Genomic DNA, 25000 nt, shown 5'->3' on the forward strand with positions numbered 1-25000 from the left:
CCAGGTCGACTTCATCGCCAAAGCGCTCAGAGAAGGTCTGGCTCGCGTGTGTCTTCTCTCTGAGCTCATGGCTGATGGTCTTCGGTGTCTGTAACTCGTGTGTTTCCTTCCAGATCCCAGCAATCACGTGTTTCTGATCGTCAATAACATCGACGGGCCCATGCTGAGGGGCGACAGGACCCAGCATGCACTGGGGCAGCTGGCGGCGCTTCCCAACATGCACCTGCTGGCCTCCATCGACCACATAAACGCTCCACTCAGTCAGTGTCATGCTTAAGATTTAGGATTATAACTATGGAAGCTTGTTTCTGACACAGAATAAAATTTATTAAAAAGTATTACAACTTTTTATCTCACAATTCGGGCTTTTTGTTCTCACAATTGCAAGTTTAGATGTAAACTCAGAATTGCAAGACATAAATTCGAAACTGTGAGAATAACGTCAGAATTGCAAGATATAAATGCAATAGCGAGGAAAAAAGTCGGAATTGCAATAAAGTCAGATTGACCTTTCGCAGGGAGTTTGATTGACAGGCGATCTGACCAATCATAATCCACCATTTTTGTCCGAGAAGGCAGTCAGGAGAGTTAATGTTGGAGGATTTAAACTTGAATAACGGAGTGTACTGACGTCTTTCCACGGTTAAAACAACTTTCCTTCTGATGTTCATAAATGTTTATCTGATGCTGTAAATGAACAAGAAGGAAGTGATGATCGGTTCACGAGCGGCTTTAACTGAGGCTCTAGCGATCTGTCAGACACATTAAAGAGACATAAAACGGTATTTATTGTTTAAATTTCATTACAAAATGACCAAATCTGTCTGTCAGTCAGTGTCCTCTCTGCTCCGCGATGTATATTTCACTGCGTGAGAACGTGGCGTGAGAGAGGCGTGGCTTGTCGGACATAGCAACAGTATCTAAACGGTCCTTGCGAACGGTCAATTGCAAGTTATTAACTCAGAATTGCATTACATAAACTTAAAAAACTTTTTTATTTGTTTATTTTTAATATTTATTTTAAAAATATATATATATTTTTATTAAATATGTTTATTTATTTTTAATAAATAAACTTGTATAACACCAGAATTGCAAGATTTACATTAAATGCAATAGCAAGAAAAAATATCAGAATTGCGAGATATAAACTTGAATTTGCAAGATAAAAACTTGCAATTGTGAGAAATATTGCTGAATTGCGAAAATTAAATGCGCAATTGTGAGAAATATCTTCAAAATTGCAAGTTATAAATGAAACGCAATAGCAGGAAATAATGTCAGAATTGCGAGCGAGTTATAAACTTACAAAAGCAGGAAAAACGTCAGAATAGAGAAAATTAAATGCGCAATTGCGAGAAATAATTTCAGAATTGCGAGATAGACATTATTTCCCGCTATTGCATTTAATTTATGAGTTGTGAGGGGGAAAAAAGTCAGAATTGTGAAAAAATAAACTTGCAATTCCAAAAAATTTTAGAATTGCGAAAATTACACTTGAAATTTTGAGGAAAAAAGTTAGAAATGTGAGTTATAAACTGAATCCCAAGAAATAAAGTCAGAATTGTGAGATAAAAAGTGGCAATTACTTTTTTGTTTTTTTATTCTGTGGCAGAAGCAATCTTCCATAGATACTGATATAATAGCTTGTAATATTGAGTAGATGGAGAGAAATATCATCCCTGACAGTCTGTGATAAACCCCTGCTGTGTGTGCTTCAGTCTGGGACCAGGCGAAGATGAGCATGTTCAACTGGCTGTGGTACGAAACCACGACGTACCTGCCGTACGCTGAGGAGACGTCGTACGAGAACTCTCTGCTCGTTCACCAGACGGGGGCGCTAGCACTCAGCTCCCTCACACACGTGCTGCGCAGCCTCACGCCCAACGCCAGGTGACGACACTAGCCTCACAGTCAGGACATTCACTAATCAAACGCACGTACAGATCATAGACTGTTTTGAAGCCCAAAGTGGGCGGAGCCGGTCGTCGCCATCTTGGTAGCGTCACTCCCGGATAAACGAAAATGTGCAGAGGCGGATAAGCTGAGGTGACGTGACGCCAGCAGACAGCAGACAAATGGCTAGTAGTGACATCAGCAGCCATCCACCTGTCACTCAAGTGGCCACGCCCTTAATTATGCACAACTTTAAGGCTTAATATAATTTAAACGGATGAGTTGTAAAAAAATTCACCCCCCTCACAGTCGTCATGAAGGGCAAAATTAGCGATATAGACCAAAACCACTTTTTGCACCAGACTGTGAACGTTTTTTTCTGCTGTAAAGTTGGGCATTTTAACATGCGAGTCTATGGGATTGAGTCTCTTCTGCAGCCGGTCTCTAGTGGCCAGTCGATGAACTGCAGTTTAATCACTTCAGTGTTGGATTGAAGAGTGTTATAGTGTGTGTGTGAGAGAGACTGGAAGGTTGCCGCTTGGTACAGATTTAATGCTGTGTCTAAAGTAAATCTGGATTTATAAAATTGACAAAAAAAGAATTGGAATGACATGAAAATGACATTCGGCTGAAAAGCATGTTTGAACTTTTTGTAGTCTTACACCAGTAATTAAAATAATCGATTATAAAAACGTGAACAAAAATAGAACAATAGTAATTTTTGTATTGTATAATATAATAATTGTTTGTAAATTGCAGAGGAATCTTCAGATTACTGGCAGAGTTTCAGCTGGAGAACAAAGACAATCCTGCGTACACGGGTAACACATCATCACTGCCATCGAGGCCGCTTATAATCCAGATCCCGCTTATAATCCAGATCCTGTGTGTTAAAACCGGATTGTTTTGTTGTTTGTTCAGGATTGTCCTTCCAGGATTTCTACCAGCGCTGTCGCGAGTCTTTCCTGGTGAACAGTGACATCACTCTGCGCACGCAACTCACCGAGTTCAGAGATCACAAACTCATCCGAACCAAGAAGGTCAGAACTCGCCGGTCCTTCATATGCAGAATAACTCAAGTGATCATTACAGGGATAGTTCACCCAGAAATTAAAATGATCCCATGATTTACTCTGCCTCAACTCATCCTAGGTGTATATGACATTCTTCTCTCAGACGAATACAATCAGAGTTATATTAAAAAATGTCCTGGCTCTTCCAAGCTTTATAATGGCAGTGAATGGGTATATTTTTTTGGAAGTCCATAAAAATGCATCAATCCATTAAAAAAGTGCATCTATCCATCATAAAAGTGCATCTATCCATCATAAAAGTTCATCAATTCATCATAAAAGTGCATCTATCCATGATAAAAGTGCATCTGTCCATCATAAAAGTGCATCTGTCCATCATAAAAGTGCATCTATCATCATATAAGTGCATCTATCATCATAAAAGTGCATCTATCCATCATAAAAGTGCATCAATCCATCATAAAAGTGCATCAATCCATGATAAAAGTGCATCTGTCCATCATAAAAGTGCATCAATCCATGATAAAAGTCCATCAATCCATGATAACAGTGCATCAATCCATGATAAAAGTGCATCTGTCCATCATAAAAGTGCATCTATCCATGATAAAAGTGCATGTGTCCATCATAAAAGTGCATCTGTCCATGATAAAAGTGCATCTATCCATCATAAAAGTGCATCTATCCATCATAAAAGTGCATCTATCCATCATAAAAGTGCATCTATCCATTATAAAAGTGCATCTATCCATCATAAAAGTGCATCTATCCATCATAAAAGTGCATCTATCCATCATAAAAGTGCATCTGTCCTTGATAAATCGTGCATCTATCCATCATAAAAGTGCATCTATCCATGATAAAAGTGCATCTATCCATCATAAAAGTGCATCTATCCATCATAAAAGTGCATCTATCCATCATAAAAGTGCATCTATCCATGATAAAAGTGCATCTATTCATGATAAAAGTGCATCTATTCATGATAAAAGTGCATCTATCCATGATAGAAGTGCATATATCCATCATAAAAGTGCATCTATCCGTGATAAAAGTGCATCTATCCGTGATAAAAGTGCATCTATTCATCATAAAAGTGCATCTGTCCTTGATAAATCGTGCATCTATTCATCATAAAAGTGCATCTATCCATCATAAAAGTGCATCTATCCATGATAAAAGTGCATCTATTCATCATAAAAGTGCATCTATCCGTGATAAAAGTGCATCTATCCATGATAAAAGTGCATCTATCCATGATAAAAGTGCATCTATCCATGATAAAAGTGCATCTATCCATCATAAAAGTGCATCTATTCATCATAAACGTGCATCTATCCATGATAAAAGTGCATCTATTCATCATAAAAGTGCATCTATCCATCATAAAAGTGCATCTATCCATCATAAAAGTGCATCTATTCATCATAAAAGTGCATCTATCCATGATAAAAGTGCATATATCCATCATAAAAGTGCATCTATCCATGATAAAAGTGCATCTATTCATCATAAAAGTGCATCTATCCATCATAAAAGTGCATCTATCCATGATAAAAGTGCATCTATCCATCATAAAAGTGCATCTATCCGTGATAAAAGTGCATCTATCCATCATAAAAGTGCATCTATCCATGATAAAAGTGCATCTATTCATCATAAAAGTGCATCTATCCATGATAAAAGTGCATCTATTCATCATAAAAGTGCATCTATCCATCATAAAAGTGCATCTATCCGTGATAAAAGTGCATCTATCCGTGATAAAAGTGCATCTATCCATCATAAAAGTGCATCTATCCATGATAAAAGTGCATCTATCCATGATAAAAGTGCATCTATCCATGATAAAAGTGCATCTATCCATCATAAAAGTGCATCTATCCATGATAAAAGTGCATCTATTCATCATAAAAGTGCATCTATCCATCATAAAAGTGCATCTATCCGTGATAAAAGTGCATCTATCCGTGATAAAAGTGCATCTATCCATCATAAAAGTGCATCTATCCATGATAAAAGTGCATCTATCCATGATAAAAGTGCATCTATCCATGATAAAAGTGCATCTATCCATCATAAAAGTGCATCTATTCATCATAAAAGTGCATCTATCCATGATAAAAGTGCATATATCCATCATAAAAGTGCATCTATCCATGATACAAGTGCATCTATTCATCATAAAAGTGCATCTATCCATCATAAAAGTGCATCTATCCGTGATAAAAGTGCATCTATCCGTGATAAAAGTGCATCTATCCATCATAAAAGTGCATCTATCCGTGATAAAAGTGCATCTATCCATCATAAAAGTGCATCTATCCATGATAAAAGTGCATCTATCCATCATAAAAGTGCATCTATCCATCATAAAAGTGCATCTATCCATCATAAAAGTGCATCTATTCATCATAAAAGTGCATCTATCCGTGATAAAAGTGCATCTATCCATGATAAAAGTGCATCTATCCATGATAAAAGTGCATCTATCCATGATAAAAGTGCATCTATCCTTCATAAAAGTGCATCTATCCATGATAAAAGTGCTCCACACGACTCTGCTGGGTTAATAAAGGCCTGAGAGAAGAATGTCATGTACACCTAGGATGAGTTGAGGGAGAGTAAATCATGGGCTAATTTTCATTTCTGGGTGAACTGTGGCTTTACAGCAGCATTATTTGTGTTCAGGGCGCCGACGGAGTGGAATATCTCCTCATTCCGGTGGATAACGGGACCCTGACTGACTTTCTGGAGAAAAACGATGTGGAATGAAACCTGGAAAACGTCACGGGAATGTCACCTGATCTTTCTGATAAATAACATGTCAACTTTGTATCATAAATGATTTGGTTTTGTGCGTCATGTTCAAGGAAACATGGCAGATTTAAGCGACACCTAATTCCTGTTTTGTCCACTTAATCATGTACAGTATTCTGTAAAATTGTGTAGGATCGTGATGGAAACAATAAATATTCTTGTGCATCTGAATTTATTTACATAGAAAAATACATTCTCGTATGTATTATTTCAACAAAAAAATGTTGTTCCTCTTCATTTAGATCATAACAAAGCAAAACATTTTCTCCAAAACAGGAGTTTGAACAGGAAAAGGCAACTCGGTAACAATCACAAGTGAGCATGAAAGATTCAAACAAACAAAAGCTTTTTACATTATTCATTGGTTTTGTCCCGTACAGGAGTTGATCTGAAGTATCGCAGTGATCGAGCGTTGTTCAAAATGACTGAAATGTTAATATCTGAGACGTCCTGCCTTGAGCATAAAACAAATAACTAAAGATAGTTGTTATAGAAAACTTTACAATAAGGTTTTGTTTATTAACAAAAAACGCATTTGTTAAAGTAAACTATTACTCTTAAAGTTAACTTCAGCATTAACTAATACAGTTTTTTAAATAAGAAGTTGAATGTTAACATTAGTTAATGCACTGTGAAATAACAGCTGTATTTTTACTAACACAAACAAATGCAGTAAGGAATATATTGCTCATGTAGCAAATGCATTAACAAATAAAACCTTATTGTAAAGTGTAACTGAAATATGCATAAATGTGTAATTTCCCAGTATGAGCTGTTTGCTCGTGTGCCGCTGGTGTTTCAGGAGCAGATCGGAGACTTCTCTCTCTGTCGACTGCGGGATCGGAGTTTGCTCTCGGTGACGGACTGAACGATTTTCAGCTCCTCCACGTCCAAATCCTTCAGCAGGAGAAGAACAGCCTCTAATGTGTGACACTGAAACCAGGAATAACACTTTAGTTACATATGAACAGTGTTGGGGTAACGCATTACAAGTAATGTGCATTAATTTTATATTTAACAAGATTATTACAAAATTATTTTTCCTGTTATCTCTGTAAAGCTGCTTTAAAACAATCTGTATTGTAAAAAGTGTTATATAAGTAAAGGTGACTTGCCTTGACATTACACAAATTACTTTTGATTGTAACGAATAAAGTAACGCATTACACAATTAAATTACTTTTGATGTAACGAGTAAAGTAACGCATTACACAATTAAATTACTTTTGATGTAACGAGTAAAGTAACGCATTACACAATTAAATTACTTTTGATGTAACGAGTAAAGTAACGCATTACACAATTAAATTACTTTTGATGTAACGAGTAAAGTAACGCATTACACAATTAAATTACTTTTGATGTAACGAGTAAAGTAACGCATTACACAATTAAATTACTTTTGATGTAACGAGTAAAGTAACGCATTACACAATTAAATTACTTTTGATGTAACGAGTAAAGTAACGCATTACACAATTAAATTACTTTTGATGTAACGAGTAAAGTAACGCATTACACAATTAAATTACTTTTGATGTAACGAGTAAAGTAACGCATTACACAATTAAATTACTTTTGATGTAACGAGTAAAGTAACGCATTACACAATTAAATTACTTTTGATGTAACGAGTAAAGTAACGCATTACACAATTAAATTACTTTTGATGTAACGAGTAAAGTAACGCATTACACAATTAAATTACTTTTGATGTAACGAGTAAAGTAACGCATTACACAATTAAATTACTTTTGATGTAACGAGTAAAGTAACGCATTACACAATTAAATTACTTTTGATGTAACAAGCAAAGTAACGCATTACAAGTAACATGTATTATGTAATCAGAATAATTTTTGATGTAACAAGAAATGCATTCCAAGTAATATGCATTATGTAAGATTACTTTTTTGATGTTACACTACAAGTAACGTGTATTATGTAATTAGATACATTTTTATGTAACCAGTAAAGTAATGCATTACAAATAAACGTGCATTATGCAATCAGAGTAATGCATTACTTTATCCATTTACACATTAATATTTGAGTTACTACTTTTAACTAAATTACTTTTTAGTTTAATTTGCTTAAACATTTTCAAACTACTAAATCAAAATTCCCTTCTCCAGGAAACAGACACAAAGTACAAAAGTAACAAAACACTACTTTCAACTTTCCATAAAAAGAGTTGTACAGTAGGTAATACAATCCATAATGTTAAGAAATCTTTTGTATGGCATACATAGCGAGGAAATATTCTAAGTGGTCAGAATATAATAATAATATTCTCAATGTGTTTTTAAAAGAAAAGGGTGTATGTTATAAAGTCTGGGTTGTTGAATGCATTACTGCGTTAAAAAATACCAGCAAGGTCTGGAAGAAAGAGGGAGCCTCATCTAGAGTAAAGTAACACGGTACTTTCCAGAAAAAGTAACATAAGTAGTTACTTTTTCAGGGAGTAACAGGTCAAGTCACCTTTATTTATATAGAGCTTTTTACAATATAGAGTGTTTCAAAGCAGCTTTACAGAGATAACAGGAAAACAGTTTCCAGAAGAAAATAGCGTTAGTCCAGCTTAAGTAAGTTCAGTGATGCTTCATTTTTGTTGTAAAAAACGAAAAAAAAATATTATTTTAGTTCATAAATATATATCGCGGCTCTGGAGAAAACCGTGATGTCATCATCCAGCTCAGTTCAGTTCTTACATAATGGTGTCAATGCAGGAGAGCAATAATATTGTTGAATATTAAATGAAATATTAAATTAAAAGATATGTACTTATTGTGTTCATGTTGTATGACGAAACATTTGCTGCTACTGAGGTGGGAAATGGATAGGGACAGGTTTGATGGTATGAGTAGATTTAAGAGGTGTAATTACAGAAATTAATTACAGAATGATTTAATTACATGCAGGTGGTTTTAAAAATATAAGCATAATGTAAAAACTTGAATGTACACAACAAGTGCACTGTATCAAATGATTCATTTAAATGTTACATAGTAGTTAAAGACACCTAATATAAAGTCAAGTCACGTTCATGTATATGTCACGATATTGTAACGCATTAGTTTTTACGAGCTGCTGTTGAATGATGATTCAGTGTGTGTACCTTCCTCTTGTCTCCGGCCTCTCTCGGGGACGACAGCGACGGGAACTTGTCTCTCGGCAGAAGCTTCATTCCCAGCTGAGCTCGGATTTTACTGCACAGACATCAGTGTGAGAGTGTGTGTCCACATCCACAGAAACACAACAGAAGCAGAGGTCAGAGGTCAGATCTTACTTGGTTTCCTCCATGCTGTAATTCAGAGGGTCGTTCTCGGACTCTGCTTCTGTAAGGCCATTGGTTGAGCTGGTGGGGGCGGGGCCTGGAGGGCTCACAAGCTCCTCCCCTTCCTTTAATGCTTGTGCGAGTTCCTCCTCTGTAACGACTGACAGAACAAACTCATGAATATTCATATATACAGTCAAAGCAACATTTATTCAGACACATTTCTCACATTATCACAGTTTATTCACTATAGTTTAGAAAATGGTAATAAAATATGACAAGAGTTATCCAATCAGTGGATATTTCACAGGTTTTGTCCGTCCTTCTGTTAGACTCTCACACATGAATTATGTTGAATATCTGTCAGCTGTTAAATTTAACTACACAATTAGATAATACCAGTTTAGCTCAACCAGTTACCAAGCAATGCTTCATGTTGTTCAGTCTGTGCTGTAAAAAGCTGCATTAGTTATTAAAGAAAAACACTTCAGCAAAACATGATCAGCTCAAAGTGTCTGAATCATTTTTGGTCACAAATGTTTTAAAATTTTACTGGTAGTCACTGTATGAAGAGTTTTATTACATATAATATGTCACAGTTTATTTTATTTTGCTCTCCTCATTTACATAAATGAACTATAGTGTCCTGCACACACTAGTAAAAAATATTATATCTGGTGTCTGAATAATTTTTGGTGAATAGTGAATCAATCAAAACTAACTTTATCTGGACAATAACTTTATTCTAGATCTGCTGTAAAGCCGAAACAATCTCTGTTACTGTAATCTCCTATTATCACTGTAAAGCTGCTGTGAAACTCTATATTGTTAAAAGCGCTGTAGAAATGAAGGAGACTCGACTGTATAAGTTCATCCGTCACTAGGCGTGTTTCTATTACAGATTTGCACCAATCTTTTGCGATTTTTTCTAAATGTCGATAAAAAAACTATCGCGAAATGACGGCGTTTCCATAAACCGATGTTATGCGACTAAAACGTCATTTTTCCTCACGCGATAATTATTCCAAAAATCACGGCGACGGATGTTGGTTTATGTATATCCCAGCCGCTGCACTGGCCATTATTATTAATGGAAGGAAACGTGTGTGTGTGTGTGTGTGTGTGTGTGTGTGTGTGTGTTTGTGTGTTATCAAGCATTAATGGCCAGGAAAGACTCTTATACTGAGAGCGGCTCATATGAGGAGTTTCTGGGTGTTTCTCCTCATTTCTGCTTCGAGATCTTGATTGTGGCATTTCTGTGAGGTTTAGAATCCAGTATTCCTGTCATTCTTTCGTCTTTTATGAGTTTAATCAAGAACTCAGTCTCGTATTCTGTCCAAACACACCGCGTCATCTACGTCAGGTGACTGTAAATGAGCAAAAACTGTTTCCATTGCAGTTTTGCGAAATATTCCTTTTTCGAATTGCCTGAAAAACATCCTCATGCGAGCGTAAAAACTTTTTTTGCGAAATTGACGTGTTTCCATCGGGCGTATTTTCAATTTGCGCAGTTTGAAGGATGGCTCGACTCACCCTGGTTGTCTAGTTTGTGCAGTCCGGGCAGGGTCCTGATGACGGTCAGCCGGTATGTGTTGGGGTCAGTGGCGTAACAGCACGGGTTCTCCGCTAGCCACAGGACCTTCAGATAACCCAGACTCCTCAGATGCTGCAGTTCACACAGCGAGTGGATGTCGTTGCGTCTCAGGTAGAGTTCGCTGAGATGCTGACAGGACGAGATGTGTTCCAGAGACGAGATGTGATTCGCACTGAGAGATGTGAGAGAAACTCTGTTACACATATTCTATTCAATTCATGTTTATTTATATTGTGCTTTTCAAAAGACACATCATTTCAAAGCAGCTTTACAGAAAATGCACAAGTCCATATTATAATTTACAGTGAGGAAACTGTCTAAGTATTTCAGAAATGTACATATACAAAATCACAGTTAGATAAAAATGTATACATTTAAACAATGTAATAATTTAAGGCGGAAACAATGAGCTCATTAAAGTAACGAATACTGGTTTGTTAAAAAATGATTATGACATTTAGAAAAATGTAGCATTAGTGCATGTTGATTCAGAAATATACGAGGAGATTTATAATTGTTTATTCCCACAAACCTCAGTGTGAGAACCTCGACATTAGGAATCTGCTGAAATATGGAGATCTGTGGAAAAATGACATTACATTTATATATACGGTGTACTGAATAAATGTCATATTATATAATAGATGGGTATACAGTTGTAATCGAAATTAATCATTTACTTTTCGGATTATTCTTTTGACCATTTTTATAAAATACAGTCAACCGTGACACTCAACAAACCTCGGCAGTTCAGATAGTTCATGTGTTCTAGCTCAAGCACACCTGGTGCAGCTAATGAAGCCCTTGATTACTGAGACAACAGCTCTCTTGCAGATTTGTGTTGTTGTGAGGGATTATATTCAGGGGGTGAATCATTTTGAGACTGCAGAAGTCATTAAAATTACATTTTCAGTTGAATTTAGGGAAACCACTTGAAACATTTGTTGTGCTGAGGTGTTTCAATTACATCTGTAGGATTTGTTCATCGGAAACACCTAAAAGTCTGTACATTTTGCCAATAAACCTTATTTACAATGGGGGTTGAATAATTTTGATTACATGTATTACCATTTATGTCACATAAAAAAGAAATCATGCTTTTCTAAAACATAATTATGACAAAAAAATTATGTAGCGCTGTCAAATACACATTATATAAACAAACTTTTATGTTAAATGCGATTAATCGCGATTAATCTATTTGAAAGCGCTAAAATGATGACATTACAAAGTCATATTTCTAAGATGAAAATTGTAAATTGACATACTAAATCAAAATCATGACTTTATATCATAATTTCGACATTTTAATCTCGTTATTATGTCTTGGTAAGTCATCATTTCGATTTACCAAAGCCTAATTTTTTTTCTTGTGTGACAGAAAATGGTCTTACATAGATAAGTGTTTCTTGTAGATTTTTTTTTCAGATAACATTTATTTAAAATGGGATTTTAAACATTAAAAAGAAGCAAAAAGATTCAATACTCACGTCTGTCAGATTACAGCCCCTGAAACACACGAAGAAATTATTAGAGAATACAGTACTTTATTCAGAAAATATCTTCATGTAAATCCACACAGGATAAACCCAACAACACAGACTAATGTTAAATGAAAAATCTTAATTATTAAACGACTGGTATTCATCAGGCTAGCAGCTAACAAACAGCAGAAAACACACCAGCAGTTTAACTTCTTCACACTTTCCAGGTCCGATGCTTTAGCCCGAGCCAGAACCAGTTTCCGGGTTAATTTCATGTTGATAAATATTAAGGTTTTGTTTGTAAATGCGTCAATATTGATCCCGAGCGCGTCTGGTGAACATCATATCTCTGCTTTCCGGAGTCCGTCACTGCGCATGCGCGTCACTCCGTGTCTATGACAACAGCGCGTTTCCATTCGCTCAGTTCACAGAGTCAACAGCAGAGGGCGACAAAACAACAACTGTTCATCTGTTAATAATACAGGGGGCCAGATATTAATAAATATGCAATTCCTAATAAAGTCAAAGAAACTCACTTTAAAATAATAGATAGATATTATCCAGGAAATTATTTTATCAGTAAGTTTAAAGAAGGGGTTTCTCCATTATGCTATTTTTGTAAAGAGGAAACAAAACAATTGTACATTTATTTTTTAGTTGTAATAAATACCAAACTATAAGTTTCTATGTATATTTTTGAGGTGTTTTACAAACGTGTCACTATAACTGATATAATGGTCTAGTTGTTTATGGATTGTGATACTGGAAATGGAAAATATTACTAAAAAAATTATTTTATTTGGGAAATATCATATACATAAAGCCAAATGTATGTTAACTAAGTAATGGTGGACTATTTTCCACTGACTTAAAGGTTTTTTACGACACTTTGACTTTAATACAGAACAATCGTAAAGCTGTTAAGACATCTCAGCTGTTGGAAAGGATAGGCTACTTGATGTAATAGATGTATGATTGATTTTTTTTATAAAAAATGCATAATTGTGATCAAATGTTTTTATAGATTCAAGTGTTTTGTATGACTCTGTAGTGTTATTGCTATAAAAAAACAAAAATACAGTTCTCGCATAATAACGCTTTTTAAGGGTTACAGAAGAGGTTAATGTTTTCCACTGTCTCTCACTAAACATAACATTACTCTTTTAATTCATTAACTTTTTACGTTTAAAACATTACACATTATGTCATGAACTGCTTCAGTCAGCATTAGTTTTAATTGAGGAATTATCGAGTCTCTATTGCATTCATTGTTTCATTACTCAGTTTAAGTCAAATATCTATTCGATCATATGTAATCTTAGTCTAATTGTGGAGATAATTCGTAAACGAGCAGAGGCGGGAGCGCGCAGAACAAACAATAGGCGAAGCGAGACGCGCGTACGTGCGCGCCGCCGACACAATTCGTGCGCTACGTGCGGTGAATGCCAGAAGCTTTTAACTGGGAACCAGTGCGAGTGTTTTTCCTCTGTTCAGGGTTTATATTAGTGATCTTCCATCATGCATGTGGACTTTGAGAAGCTGCGGATGAGCGGCGCGGGGAAAGCCATCGCGGTCCTGACCAGCGGCGGGGACGCGCAGGGTAAACAACATCATCATAATAAAAGCATTACGGACAAACAAACATTCTGGACAAAGAGCGTTTCAGACGCGAGAGTGCGATGCATTTTAAACGCGTCTCACGCATTCTTCAATCTCAGTACATCTGCGTGCAAGCAATGTGGAAATATAGAAATGTGTTTTACTACCTGTTGTAGAGGAATCCACTCGTGCACACACTGCTAAAACTATTGCAAAGGGTTTCTGGTTTCATTTCCTAATTTTCTCAGTTTTTTCTGTTATATGAGAGTATCTGGGGCAGAAGTAATGCATGAACTGACTGTTATGTAACTTATTGGAGCAGCACTTTGTGTCATGAGCACTATCTAGTGTCTTCTTGTGCTGCTTTTGTTTGTTCATGGAATTGTTTGCTCGTTAAATTGGCACTGCATGTTGTGTGTGTTGCCAGATTGCATTGTGCATTCCATACACAGTTTGTCAAATGTATCTGTAGTTGTTGCTTATACATTAAATGCATTTTGTTGTGTGTGTGTGTGTGTGTGTGTGTGTGTGTGTGTCTGTGATTTCTGCAGGTATGAATGCTGCTGTTCGTGCTGTAACACGCATGGGCATCTTTGTAGGTGCCAAAGTCTACCTGATCTATGAGGTAGGAGCTTCTGCTGGGCGAGAGACACTAAGAGCTTGTGTGATTCGTAGCTCTCTCTTTCAATTCAATTCAAATGTGGTTCATTGCTTCACATATACATACATACATACAAAGAATTGAAAGATAAATAAATAAAGGTAAGTAGAACAATTAATCAACATTTCTGTATACTATGACAAATTTAGATCTCTCTCTCTCTCTCTCTCTCTCTCTCTCTCAGGGTTATCAAGGCCTGGTTGATGGAGGTGATCATATCAAACTCGCCAACTGGCAGAGCGTCACCAACATCATTCAGCTTGTAAGTCTGAGACACTTGAGCACCGTCTCCATCTGTGTTTAGTGTGTAGTGTTCATCTGTGTTTAGTGTGTAGTGTTCATCTGTGTGTAGTTTTCATCTGTGTGTAGTGTGTAGTGTTCATCTGTGTTTAGTGTGTAGTGTTCATCAGTGTTTAGTGTGTAGTGTTCATCTGTGTGTAGTCGGTAGTGTTCATCAGTGTGTAGTGTTCATCAGTGTGTAGTGTTCATCAGTGTGTAGTGTTCATCAGTGTGTAGTGTTCATCAGTGTGTAGTGTTCATCAGTGTGTAGTGTTCATCAGTGTGTAGTGTTCATCTGTGTGTAGTGTTCATTAGTGTGTAGTGTTCATCTGTGTGTAGTGTGTAGTGTTCATCTGTGTGTAGTGTTCATCTGTGTGTAGTGTTCATCTGTGTGTAGTGTTCATCTGTGTGTAGTGTGTAGTGTTCATCTGTGTGTAGTGTGTAGTGTTCATCTGTGTTTAGTGTGTAGTGTTCATCTGTGTGTAGTGTTCATCTGTGTGTAGTGTTCATCTGTGTGTAGTGTGTAGTGTTCATCTGTGTGTAGTGTGTAGTGTTCATCTGTGTTTAGTGTGTAGTGTTCATCTGTGTTTAGTGTGTAGTGTTCATCTGTGTGTAGTTTTCATCTGTGTGTAGTGTGTAGTGTTCATCTGTGTTTAGTGTGTAGTGTTCATCAGTGTTTAGTGTGTAGTGTTCATCTGTGTGTAGTCGGTAGTGTTCATCAGTGTGTAGTGTTCATCAGTGTGTAGTGTTCATCAGTGTGTAGTGTTCATCAGTGTGTAGTGTTCATCAGTGTGTAGTGTTCATCAGTGTGTAGTGTTCATCTGTGTGTAGTGTTCATCTGTGTGTAGTGTTCATTAGTGTGTAGTGTTCATCTGTGTGTAGTGTGTAGTGTTCATCTGTGTGTAGTGTTCATCTGTGTGTAGTGTTCATCTGTGTGTAGTGTTCATCTGTGTGTAGTGTGTAGTGTTCATCTGTGTGTAGTGTGTAGTGTTCATCTGTGTTTAGTGTGTAGTGTTCATCTGTGTGTAGTGTGTAGTGTTCATCTGTGTGTAGTGTGTAGTGTTCATCTGTGTTTAGTGTGTAGTGTTCATCTGTGTGTAGTGTGTAGTGTTCATCTGTGTTTAGTGTGTAGTGTTCATCTGTGTTTAGTGTGTAGTGTTCATCTGTGTTTAGTGTGTAGTGTTCATCTGTGTGTAGTGTGTAGTGTTTATCTGTGTGTAGTGTGTAGTGTTCATCTGTGTGTAGTGTGTAGTGTTCATCTGTGTGTAGTGTGTAGTGTTCATCTGTGTGTAGTGTGTAGTGTTCATCTGTGTTTAGTGTGTAGTGTTCATCTGTGTGTAGTGTTCATCTGTGTGTAGTGTGTAGTGTGTAGTGTTCATCTGTGTTTAGTGTGTAGTGTTCATCTGTGTTTAGTGTGTAGTGTTCATCTGTGTGTAGTGTGTAGTGTTTATCTGTGTGTAGTGTGTAGTGTTCATCTGTGTGTAGTGTGTAGTGTTCATCTGTGTGTAGTGTGTAGTGTTCATCTGTGTTTAGTGTGTAGTGTTCATCTGTGTGTAGTGTTCATCTGTGTGTAGTGTGTAGTGTTCATCTGTGTGTAGTGTGTAGTGTTCATCTGTGTTTAGTATGTAGTGTTCATCTGTGTTTAGTGTGTAGTGTTCATCTGTGTTTAGTGTGTAGTGTTCATCTGTGTGTAGTGTGTAGTGTTTATCTGTGTGTAGTGTTCATCTGTGTGTAGTGTGTAGTGTTCATCTGTGTGTAGTGTGTAGTGTTCATCTGTGTTTAGTGTGTAGTGTTCATCTGTGTGTAGTGTTCATCTGTGTGTAGTGTGTAGTGTTCATCTGTGTTTAGCGTGTAGTGTTCATCTGTGTGTAGCGTGTAGTGTTCATCAGTGTTTAGCGTGTAGTGTTCATCTGTGTGTAGCGTGTAGTGTTCATCTGTGTGTAGTGTGTAGTGTTCATCTGTGTTTAGTGTGTAGTGTTCATCTGTGTGTAGTGTGTAGTGTTCATCTGTGTGTAGTGTGTAGTGTTGTTGTTTGATCATGAGAAAGCTCCAGTTATTCTCTATATCAGTGTCAGTGTTTCTGAACTCCTGAAACGCCTCCATTGTATCTTGAGTTTCTTCCGGGAACGAACACGTCACAATATTCCTCATTATAATAATTCATACGCAGAATAAAGGGGCGGGGCCTGGTTGAGTTAGTTAGTAGTGTGTTAAACTGGCGGTTATGGTAAGGATCGGGACATTTCACAAACACACTCGAAGCACTCGACCAATCACAACACACTGCTCCAGCCGACCAATCAGAGCACAGTGTGCTTTTCAGAAGGAGGGGCTTCATAGAGACAGGAAGTAAACAGAGCGTTACTGACAGACTGGGAAGAGAGGAGCCGCAACAATGGAGAATATGAGGAAAATAATCAACATTCAATCAGGAAAACCTGTTCTAGTAGAGTCTGAAAACAACTTTAAAGGGAAGCCTGACCATGAAACCAGGAGCATCAAACATGTAATGAATAAGTAAACGGGTTTAAAAGTTCTAATAAGTTCCCGGTGGGTTTCTGCAGAAGCACTGAGCTGTCAATCATCTTGAGCTGTCAATCATCCTCCTCTGCCTGACAGCAGCAGGATTGAGATTAAAGCAGCAGATTAAGTGTGAGATTACAGCAGCGTTTGCATCACATCTACGCTCACTGGTCAATTGAGTGTGGTCAGCTCGCAGTGTATACTGTATAATTCAGTTTTGTTTAAAAATAGTGTGAAAATTGTGCATTATGCAATAAGTTGAATGCGTTTCTGTGTGATGGGTAGGTTTAGTGTGTGTGTGTGTGTGTGTGATGGGTGTGTGTGTGTGTGTGTGATGGGTAGGTGTGTGTGTGTGTGTGTGTGTGATGGGTAGGGTTAGTGTGTGTGTGTGTGTGTGTGTGATGGGTAGGTTTAGTGTGAGTGTGAGGTGGGTAGGGTTAGTGTGTGTGTGTGTGTGTGATGGGTAGGGTTAGTGTGTGATGGGTAGGGTTTGTGTGTGTGTGTGTGTGTGTGATGGGTATGGTTAGTGTGTGTGTGTGTGTGATGGGTAGGGTTAGTGTGTGTGTGATGGGTAGGGTTAGTGTGTGTGTGTGTGTGTGATGGGTAGGCTTAAGGATAAGGTTAGTGTGTGTGGGTGTGTGTTATGGGTAGGGTTAGTGTAAGGGGACAGAATATACAGTTTGTACTGTATAAAAACCATTACGGAGAGTCTCCACAAAGATAGCGAACCAGAAGTGTGTGTGTGCGTGTGCCACTGATCATGTGTTCCCTTCTCCTGTGGTCAGGGTGGCACCATCATCGGCAGCGCCCGCTGTAAGTCCTTCACGACTCGAGAGGGTCGTTTATCCGCGGCGTTTCACCTGCTCCAGCGCGGCATCACGAACCTGTGTGTGTGTGGAGGAGACGGCAGCCTCACCGGGGCCAACATCTTCCGCAGCGAGTGGAGGAGCCTACTGGCAGAGCTGGTGCAGCAGGGTAAACACACACACACACACTCACACTCACTCACTCAGTGACTCACTCACTCACTCACTCACTCAGTGACTCACTCACTCACTCACTCACTCACTGACTCCCTCACTGAATGACTCACTCACTCACTCACTCACTCACTCACTCACTCAGTGACTCACTCACTCACTCACTGACTCCCTCACTGACTGACTCACTCACTCACTCAGTGACTCACTCACTCACTCACTCACTCACTCAGTGACTCACTCACTCACTCAGTGACTCACTCACTCACTCACTCAGTGACTCACTCCCTGACTCACTCCCTGACTCACTCCCTGACTCACTCACTGACTCACTCACTGACTCACTCACTGACTCACTCACTGACTCACTCACTGACTCACTCAGTGACTCACTCACTCACTAGGCTTGTTCGACTTGAACCGGCGCTGCACAAACCGATCGGTTGATGACATCAAAGTACCGCGAGAGCGATTAGAGAGCAGACGGCTCCTTATGCTTTTGAATCGCTCTCGCGGTACTTTGATGTCATCAACCGATCGGTCTGTGCAGCGCCGGTTCAAGTCGAACAAGCCTACTCACTCAGTGACTCACTCACTCACTCACTCAGTGACTCACTCACTCACTCACTCAGTGACTCACTCACTCACTCAGTGACTCACTCACTCACTCAGTGACTCACTCACTCACTCAGTGACTCACTCACTCAGTGACTCACTCACTCACTCAGTGACTCACTCACTCACTCACTCAGTGACTCACTCACTCACTCACTCAGTGACTCACTCACTCACTCACTCAGTGACTCACTCAGTCACTCACTCAGTGACTCACTCACTCACTCACTCACTCAGTGACTCACTCACTCACTCACTCACTCAGTGACTCACTCACTCACTCACTCACTCACTCAGTGACTCACTCACTCACTCAGTGACTCACTCACTCAGTGACTCACTCACTCACTCAGTGACACTCACTCACTCACTCACTCAGTGACTCACTCACTCAGTGACTCACTCACTCACTCACTCACTCAGTGACTCACTCACTCACTCACTCACTCACTCAGTGACTCACTCACTCAGTCACTCAGTGACTCACTCACTCAGTGACTCACTCACTCACTCAGTGACTCACTCACTCACTCAGTGACTCACTCACTCACTCAGTGACACTCACTCACTCACTCACTCAGTGACTCACTCACTCAGTGACTCACTCACTCACTCACTCACTCAGTGACTCACTCACTCACTCACTCACTCACTCAGTGACTCACTCACTCAGTCACTCAGTGACTCACTCACTCAGTGACTCACTCACTCACTCAGTCACTCAGTGACTCACTCACTCACTCAGTCACTCAGTGACTCACTCACTCACTCAGTGACTCACTCACTCACTCAGTGACTCACTCACTCACTCAGTGACTCACTCACTCACTCAGTGACTCACTCACTCACTCAGTGACTCACTCACTCACTCACTCACTCAGTGACTCACTCACTCACTCACTCAGTGACTCACTCACTCACTCAGTGACTCACTCACTCACTCAGTGACTCACTCACTCACTCAGTGACTCACTCACTCACTCACTCAGTGACTCACTCACTCACTCACTCAGTGACTCACTCACTCAGTCACTCAGTGACTCACTCACTCACTCAGTCACTCAGTGACTCACTCACTCACTCAGTGACTCACTCACTCACTCAGTGACTCACTCACTCACTCAGTGACTCACTCACTCACTCAGTGACTCACTCACTCACTCAGTGACTCACTCACTCACTCACTCAGTGACTCACTCACTCACTCACTCAGTGACTCACTCACTCACTCACTCACTCAGTGACTCACTCACTCACTCAGTCACTCAGTGACTCACTCACTCACTCACTCAGTGACTCACTCACTCACTCAGTGACTCACTCACTCACTCAGTGACTCACTCACTCACTCAGTGACTCACTCACTCACTCAGTCACTCACTCACTCACTCAGTCACTCACTCACTCAGTGACTCACTCACTCACTCAGTGACTCACTCACTCACTCACTCAGTGACTCACTCACTCACTCACTCAGTGACTCACTCACTCACTCACTCAGTGACTCACTCACTCAGTGACTCACTCACTGACTCATTCACTCACTCACTCAGTGACTCACTCACTCACTCAGTGACTCACTCACTCACTCAGTGACTCACTCACTCACTCAGTGACTCACTCACTCACTCACTCAGTGACTCACTCACTCACTCACTCAGTGACTCACTCACTCACTCACTCATTGACTCACTCACTCACTCAGTCACTCAGTGACTCACTCACTCAGTCACTCAGTGACTCACTCACTCACTCAGTGACTCACTCACTCACTCAGTGACTCACTCACTCACTCAGTGACTCACTCACTCACTCAGTCACTCACTCACTCAGTGACTCACTCACTCACTCAGTGACTCACTCACTCACTCACTCAGTGACTCACTCACTCACTCACTCAGTGACTCACTCACTCAGTGACTCACTCAGTGACTCATTCACTCACTCACTCAGTGACTCACTCACTGACTCACTCATTCACTCACTGACTCACTCATTCACTCACTGACTCGCTCACTCACTCACTGACTCACTCATTCACTCACTGACTCGCTCACTCACTCACTGACTCACTCATTCACTCACTGACTCACTCACTCACTCACTCAGTGACTCACTCACTGACTGACTCGCTCCAGCTCAAATGTTTTAGTTCACGGTATTAACACTGTTTGTGTGTAAGTGATCGTTCACCTCTCCTGCACTGAAACCAGATCCTGATCTGCAGGTTTTCAGCAGGACTTGAGGACAGTTGTAAAAAAGGTTATTCCAGATTTGCACTGAGCTGAGGATTGAAAGAGTGTGTGTGTGTGTGTGTGTTCCAGGCCGGATCACGGACTCTCTGGCGCAGCAGTTTACTCGTCTGAACATCGTGGGTTTGGTTGGATCCATTGATAATGATTTCTGTGGAACTGACATGACAATCGGAGCCGATTCTGCTCTGCATCGAATCATGGAAGTTATTGATGCCATCACCACCACGGCACAGAGGTCACACATGTGTATACACACACACACACACACACACGTGATGACATTTGATGCTTACAGTGACTCATGAATACACATGCTCAGTGTGTTTGGTGTGTGTGGAACACACAGCCACTCTCTCTCTCTCTCTCTCCTGTGTTTCAGTCATCAGAGGACGTTTGTGCTGGAGGTGATGGGCCGCCACTGCGGGTCAGTTACTGTTATTATTCTTGAGGCCATGTGGATCTGATCTGATCTGGTCTGTTCTGATCCGGTCTGGTCTGATCCGGTCTGGTCCGGTCCGGTCCGGTCTGATCTGGTCTGGTCCGGTCTGGTCTGGTCTGATCCGTTCTGGTCTGATCTGGTCTGGTCTGATCCGGTCTGGTCTGGTCTTATCCGGTCTGGTCTGATCTGATCCGGTCTGGTCTGATCTGATCCGGTCTGGTCTGGTCCGGTCTGATCCGGTCTGGTCTGGTCTGATCCGGTCTGGTCTAATCTGGTCTGGTCTTATCCGGTCTGGTCTGGTCTTATCCGGTCTGGTCTGATCTGATCCGGTCTGGTCTGATCTGATCCGGTCTGGTCTGATCCGGTCTGGTCTGGTCTGATCCGGTCTGGTCTGATCTGATCCGGTCTGGTCTGATCTGATCCGGTCTGGTCTGATCTGATCCGGTCTGGTCTGATCCGGTCTGGTCTGATCCTGTGTGTGTGGTTCTCAGGTATCTGGCTGTGGTCTCGGCTCTGGCGTCCGGCGCTGACTGGCTCTTCATCCCGGAGGCTCCGCCAGAGGACGACTGGGAGGATCACATGTGCGCTCGACTGGGAGAGGTCAGAGTCCGGCCTCATGATCCTCGAAACACTGACACTTAAAGAAAACCCATGGTGTGAAAATATCATGGGCTCAGATGTAATTGGACAAATGAATATAATCATACATTTTTATATAACCAAAACATTTTATAGTGAATATAAAAATATTATTATAATAAAAAATATTATTACTACTAAATAAAGCAAAATAAGAAATATTACTACTAAAATAAAATAAAAATTATTTTACATTACAGCTGTAAAATATACTTAGTAATATTTATGGCTGTATTAATTAATTTATTTTCAAATCAATTTCAAACCATCAAACTTTATTTTGACTGGAAAAACACCTGATATATAACCACATTTACTGATTTCAGTTTTATTTTGAATAATAGTGCAATATTTTAGCTTGTAGAAAGTATTTGACTTTAGTGTGTGTGTGTGTGTGTGTGTGTGTGTGTGATCAGAGTCGCAGTAAAGGCTCTCGTCTGAACATCGTGATCATCGCAGAAGGAGCGATCGACAAACACGGCCATCTGATCTCATCCAACTACGTCAAAGATGTGAGACTCTCAATGATGATGTTCAGTTGTGGAGATCTTCAGACTCGTGTTCTAACCGTGTGTGTGTGTGTGTGTGTGTGTGTGTGTGTGCAGCTGGTGGTTCAGCGGTTGGGTTACGACACACGGGTCACTGTACTGGGTCACGTTCAGAGAGGAGGAACACCGTCTGCCTTTGACAGAGTCCTGGTGAGTCCATGTTCACCACACACACACACACACGCACACACTCGTGCACGCGCACATATACACACAAACACACACTCTCTTTCTCTCTCTCTCACGCACACACTCGCACACACTCACACACAGATGCACACTCTCGCACATATACACACAAACACACACCCTATCTTTCTCTGTGTCTCTCACACACACACACACACACACACACACACACACTTACTCTGGATGCAGCACAGATGAATAAAACGTGGGTTTGTCTTTTGCGTTACTTCATCTCATCTTATTTTTTATTTTTTTACCTTTCTTTTGTATAAAAGCTTGTTTCGCCCTGGAATAAAAAACTGAAAATCTCATAAATAATATATATAAAAAAAATTTATTGCAATAAATTAATCAGAATTACGAAATGAAAAGTCACAATGATCTTCTTTTATTTTTTCTTCTGTGGTATTGTGTAAGAATAGTGTGTTAAATGGCCTTGGGTCAGAAAGCCGCTAATTGTGTGTGTGTGTGTGTGTCTGTGTGTCTGTGTGTCTGTGTGTCTGTGTGTCTCTGTGTCTCTGTGTGTCTGTGTGTCTCTGTGTCTCTGTGTGTCTGTGTGTCTGTGTGTCTGTGTGTCTGTGTGTCTGTGTGTCTGTGTGTCTGTGTGTCTGTGTGTCTGTGTGTGTGTGTGTGTGTGTGTCTGTGTGTCTGTGTGTCTGTGTGTGTGTGTGTGTGTGTGTGTAGAGCAGTAAGATGGGTGTAGAAGCTGTGGTTGCGCTGCTGGAAGCGACTCCTGAGACGTCCGCTGTCGTGATCGGCCTGTCGGGGAATCAGGCCATGCGTCTGCCGCTCATGGAGTGTGTGAACATGGTGAGTGTGTGAACATGGTGAGTTAAACACCGCGACCCTTGACCTTCAGTCTGCTGGAGCAGTGCAGAGAACACACGTGTGTGTGTTTCTGTGTTTTAGACTAAAGAGGTTCAGAAAGCCATGAATGAGAAGAGGTTTGAAGAGGCCATTCAGTTGCGTGGAAAGTGAGTTTCACTCGTTGTTTGTTTTGTGAGTGTTGTTTATGTGAATGAATCTCTGAACTCATCAGTTATTTCTTCATCGCAGGAGTTTTGAGAACAACTGGAACACGTACAAGCTCTTGGCTCATCATCATCCGGCTCCGTCTAAGGTGCCCGACTCGTTCATACACGATATACTGTCTTTGTGCTTTTAAAACATCTAATCAAAAACACCCAATTACTGTCCTACTAAGTGTCTCATGCACATTATCAACAAGTGTTTTTTTAAAATATTTAGTTGAAAATGTATTTGTCGAATAATATAAACCAATACTATCACAGTATAATATAATAATGATTTATATATATATATATATATGTATGCATATAATATATATAATTTAAATTCTGTGTATTTATTATATTATGCATTTTTTTTTTTAAGACACACACACACACACAAAAATGTAAAAAAATGTATATTATATTTTATATATATGTGTATATATATAGTCATTGTAAAAGTATTTGTTTTACAACTATATAATTAAAATACAATATACACAATTTAATTTAAATTCTTAATTTAATTAATTTAAAACAATTTCATTTAATTTACATAGAAATGTACACATTTTTTCACATTAAAGAAAGTACCATTTAAAATTAAAATTAAAAATACAATATACACAATTTAACTTTTAATATTTTATTAAAAAAATAATTATTTATTATAAATACATAGAAATGTACACATTTTTTCACATTAAAGAAAGTACCATTTAGCTGTTTGATGGCTGTTTTATGTCGTCTTTAAACAGCAATTAAACAGACTTGTGTTGTGTGTGCTTTTGTTTGCCTGTTTGTGTGTGTGTGTGTGTGTGTGTGTGTATGTGTGTGTGTGTGTGTGTATGGTTGTGTGTGTGTGTGTGTGTGTGTGTGTGTGTGTGTGTGTGTGTGTGTGTGTGTTCCTCCAGAGTAACCACTCGATGGCGATCCTGAACGTGGGCGCTCCGGCTGCAGGGATGAATGCGGCTGTGAGGTCAGCGGTGCGCGTGGGACTCGCTCAGGGTCACATGGTTTACAGCGTTCACGACGGCTTCGAGGGGCTGGCCAATGGCGCGGTGAGAATCAGTCACATGGTCTGCTCTCTCTCTTTCTCTCTCTGTGCAGTGTGTGTGGCGCACTATTGTGCTTTCACATACGCTGCATTTGCAG

General features: G+C 39.6%; 3 protein-coding genes across 8 annotated transcripts in view; 2 read left to right on the plus strand and 1 right to left on the minus strand.

Annotated features, from left to right (window-relative positions):
* LOC143757490 (origin recognition complex subunit 2-like) overlaps positions 1-5939 on the plus strand; it is an 11941-nt gene extending 6002 nt beyond the window's left edge. For all 5 annotated transcript variants that reach the window (XR_013210562.1, XM_077248555.1, XM_077248557.1 and 2 more), the window contains exons 11-16: positions 1-35; positions 114-260; positions 1722-1893; positions 2656-2717; positions 2818-2936; positions 5622-5939. The exon at positions 1-35 is cut by the window's left edge and continues 62 nt beyond it. Coding sequence is in view for 4 of the 5 variants with exons in the window: in XM_077248555.1 (XP_077104670.1) it covers positions 1-35; positions 114-260; positions 1722-1893; positions 2656-2717; positions 2818-2936; positions 5622-5705 (619 nt within the window). In the remaining variant the exon portion in view is untranslated. The remainder of the gene's footprint in view (positions 36-113; positions 261-1721; positions 1894-2655; positions 2718-2817; positions 2937-5621) is intronic.
* LOC143757492 (cilia- and flagella-associated protein 410-like) lies at positions 5904-12487 on the minus strand. Its single transcript, XM_077248560.1, has 7 exons — positions 12304-12487; positions 12112-12130; positions 11154-11200; positions 10561-10793; positions 9040-9187; positions 8869-8959; positions 5904-6683 (listed from the first exon to the last, which is right to left on the minus strand). Exons 1-7 carry the CDS (start codon positions 12378-12380, stop codon positions 6549-6551), a joined length of 750 nt encoding a protein of 249 aa, XP_077104675.1. The 5' UTR covers positions 12381-12487; the 3' UTR covers positions 5904-6548.
* Positions 12488-13469: 982 nt separating this feature from the next.
* Positions 13470-25000, plus strand: part of LOC143757488 (ATP-dependent 6-phosphofructokinase, liver type-like) — a 20682-nt gene continuing 9151 nt past the window's right edge. For both annotated transcript variants that reach the window (XM_077248553.1, XM_077248554.1), the window contains exons 1-13: positions 13470-13705; positions 14256-14329; positions 14550-14627; positions 17953-18142; positions 21087-21252; positions 21397-21441; positions 21948-22056; positions 22512-22607; positions 22701-22793; positions 23517-23642; positions 23742-23806; positions 23889-23952; positions 24760-24906. In XM_077248553.1, the coding sequence (XP_077104668.1) occupies positions 13624-13705; positions 14256-14329; positions 14550-14627; positions 17953-18142; positions 21087-21252; positions 21397-21441; positions 21948-22056; positions 22512-22607; positions 22701-22793; positions 23517-23642; positions 23742-23806; positions 23889-23952; positions 24760-24906 (1335 nt within the window). In that variant the 5' untranslated portion in view covers positions 13470-13623. The remainder of the gene's footprint in view (positions 13706-14255; positions 14330-14549; positions 14628-17952; positions 18143-21086; positions 21253-21396; positions 21442-21947; positions 22057-22511; positions 22608-22700; positions 22794-23516; positions 23643-23741; positions 23807-23888; positions 23953-24759; positions 24907-25000) is intronic.

Source organism: Siphateles boraxobius, unplaced genomic scaffold, assembly GCF_051911475.1.
Source record: "Siphateles boraxobius isolate OS27281-9 unplaced genomic scaffold, OSU_SipBor_1 303, whole genome shotgun sequence".
Classification (NCBI taxonomy): Eukaryota; Metazoa; Chordata; class Actinopteri; order Cypriniformes; family Leuciscidae; genus Siphateles; species Siphateles boraxobius.

What these genes read in the sequence shown, in the direction of transcription:
- LOC143757492 (XM_077248560.1), bottom strand. Translation starts at nt 12,380, where the DNA reads ATGAAATTAACCCGGAAACTGGTTCTGGCTCGGGCTAAAGCATCGGAC. An exon ending in GTCGAGGTTCTCACACTGAG is followed by an intron (nt 10,794 to 11,153) that starts GTTTGTGGGAAT and finishes CACATCTCTCAG; the next exon opens with TGCGAATCACATCTCGTCTC. An exon ending in AGGCCGGAGACAAGAGGAAG is followed by an intron (nt 6,684 to 8,868) that starts GTACACACACTG and finishes TCCTGGTTTCAG; the next exon opens with TGTCACACATTAGAGGCTGT.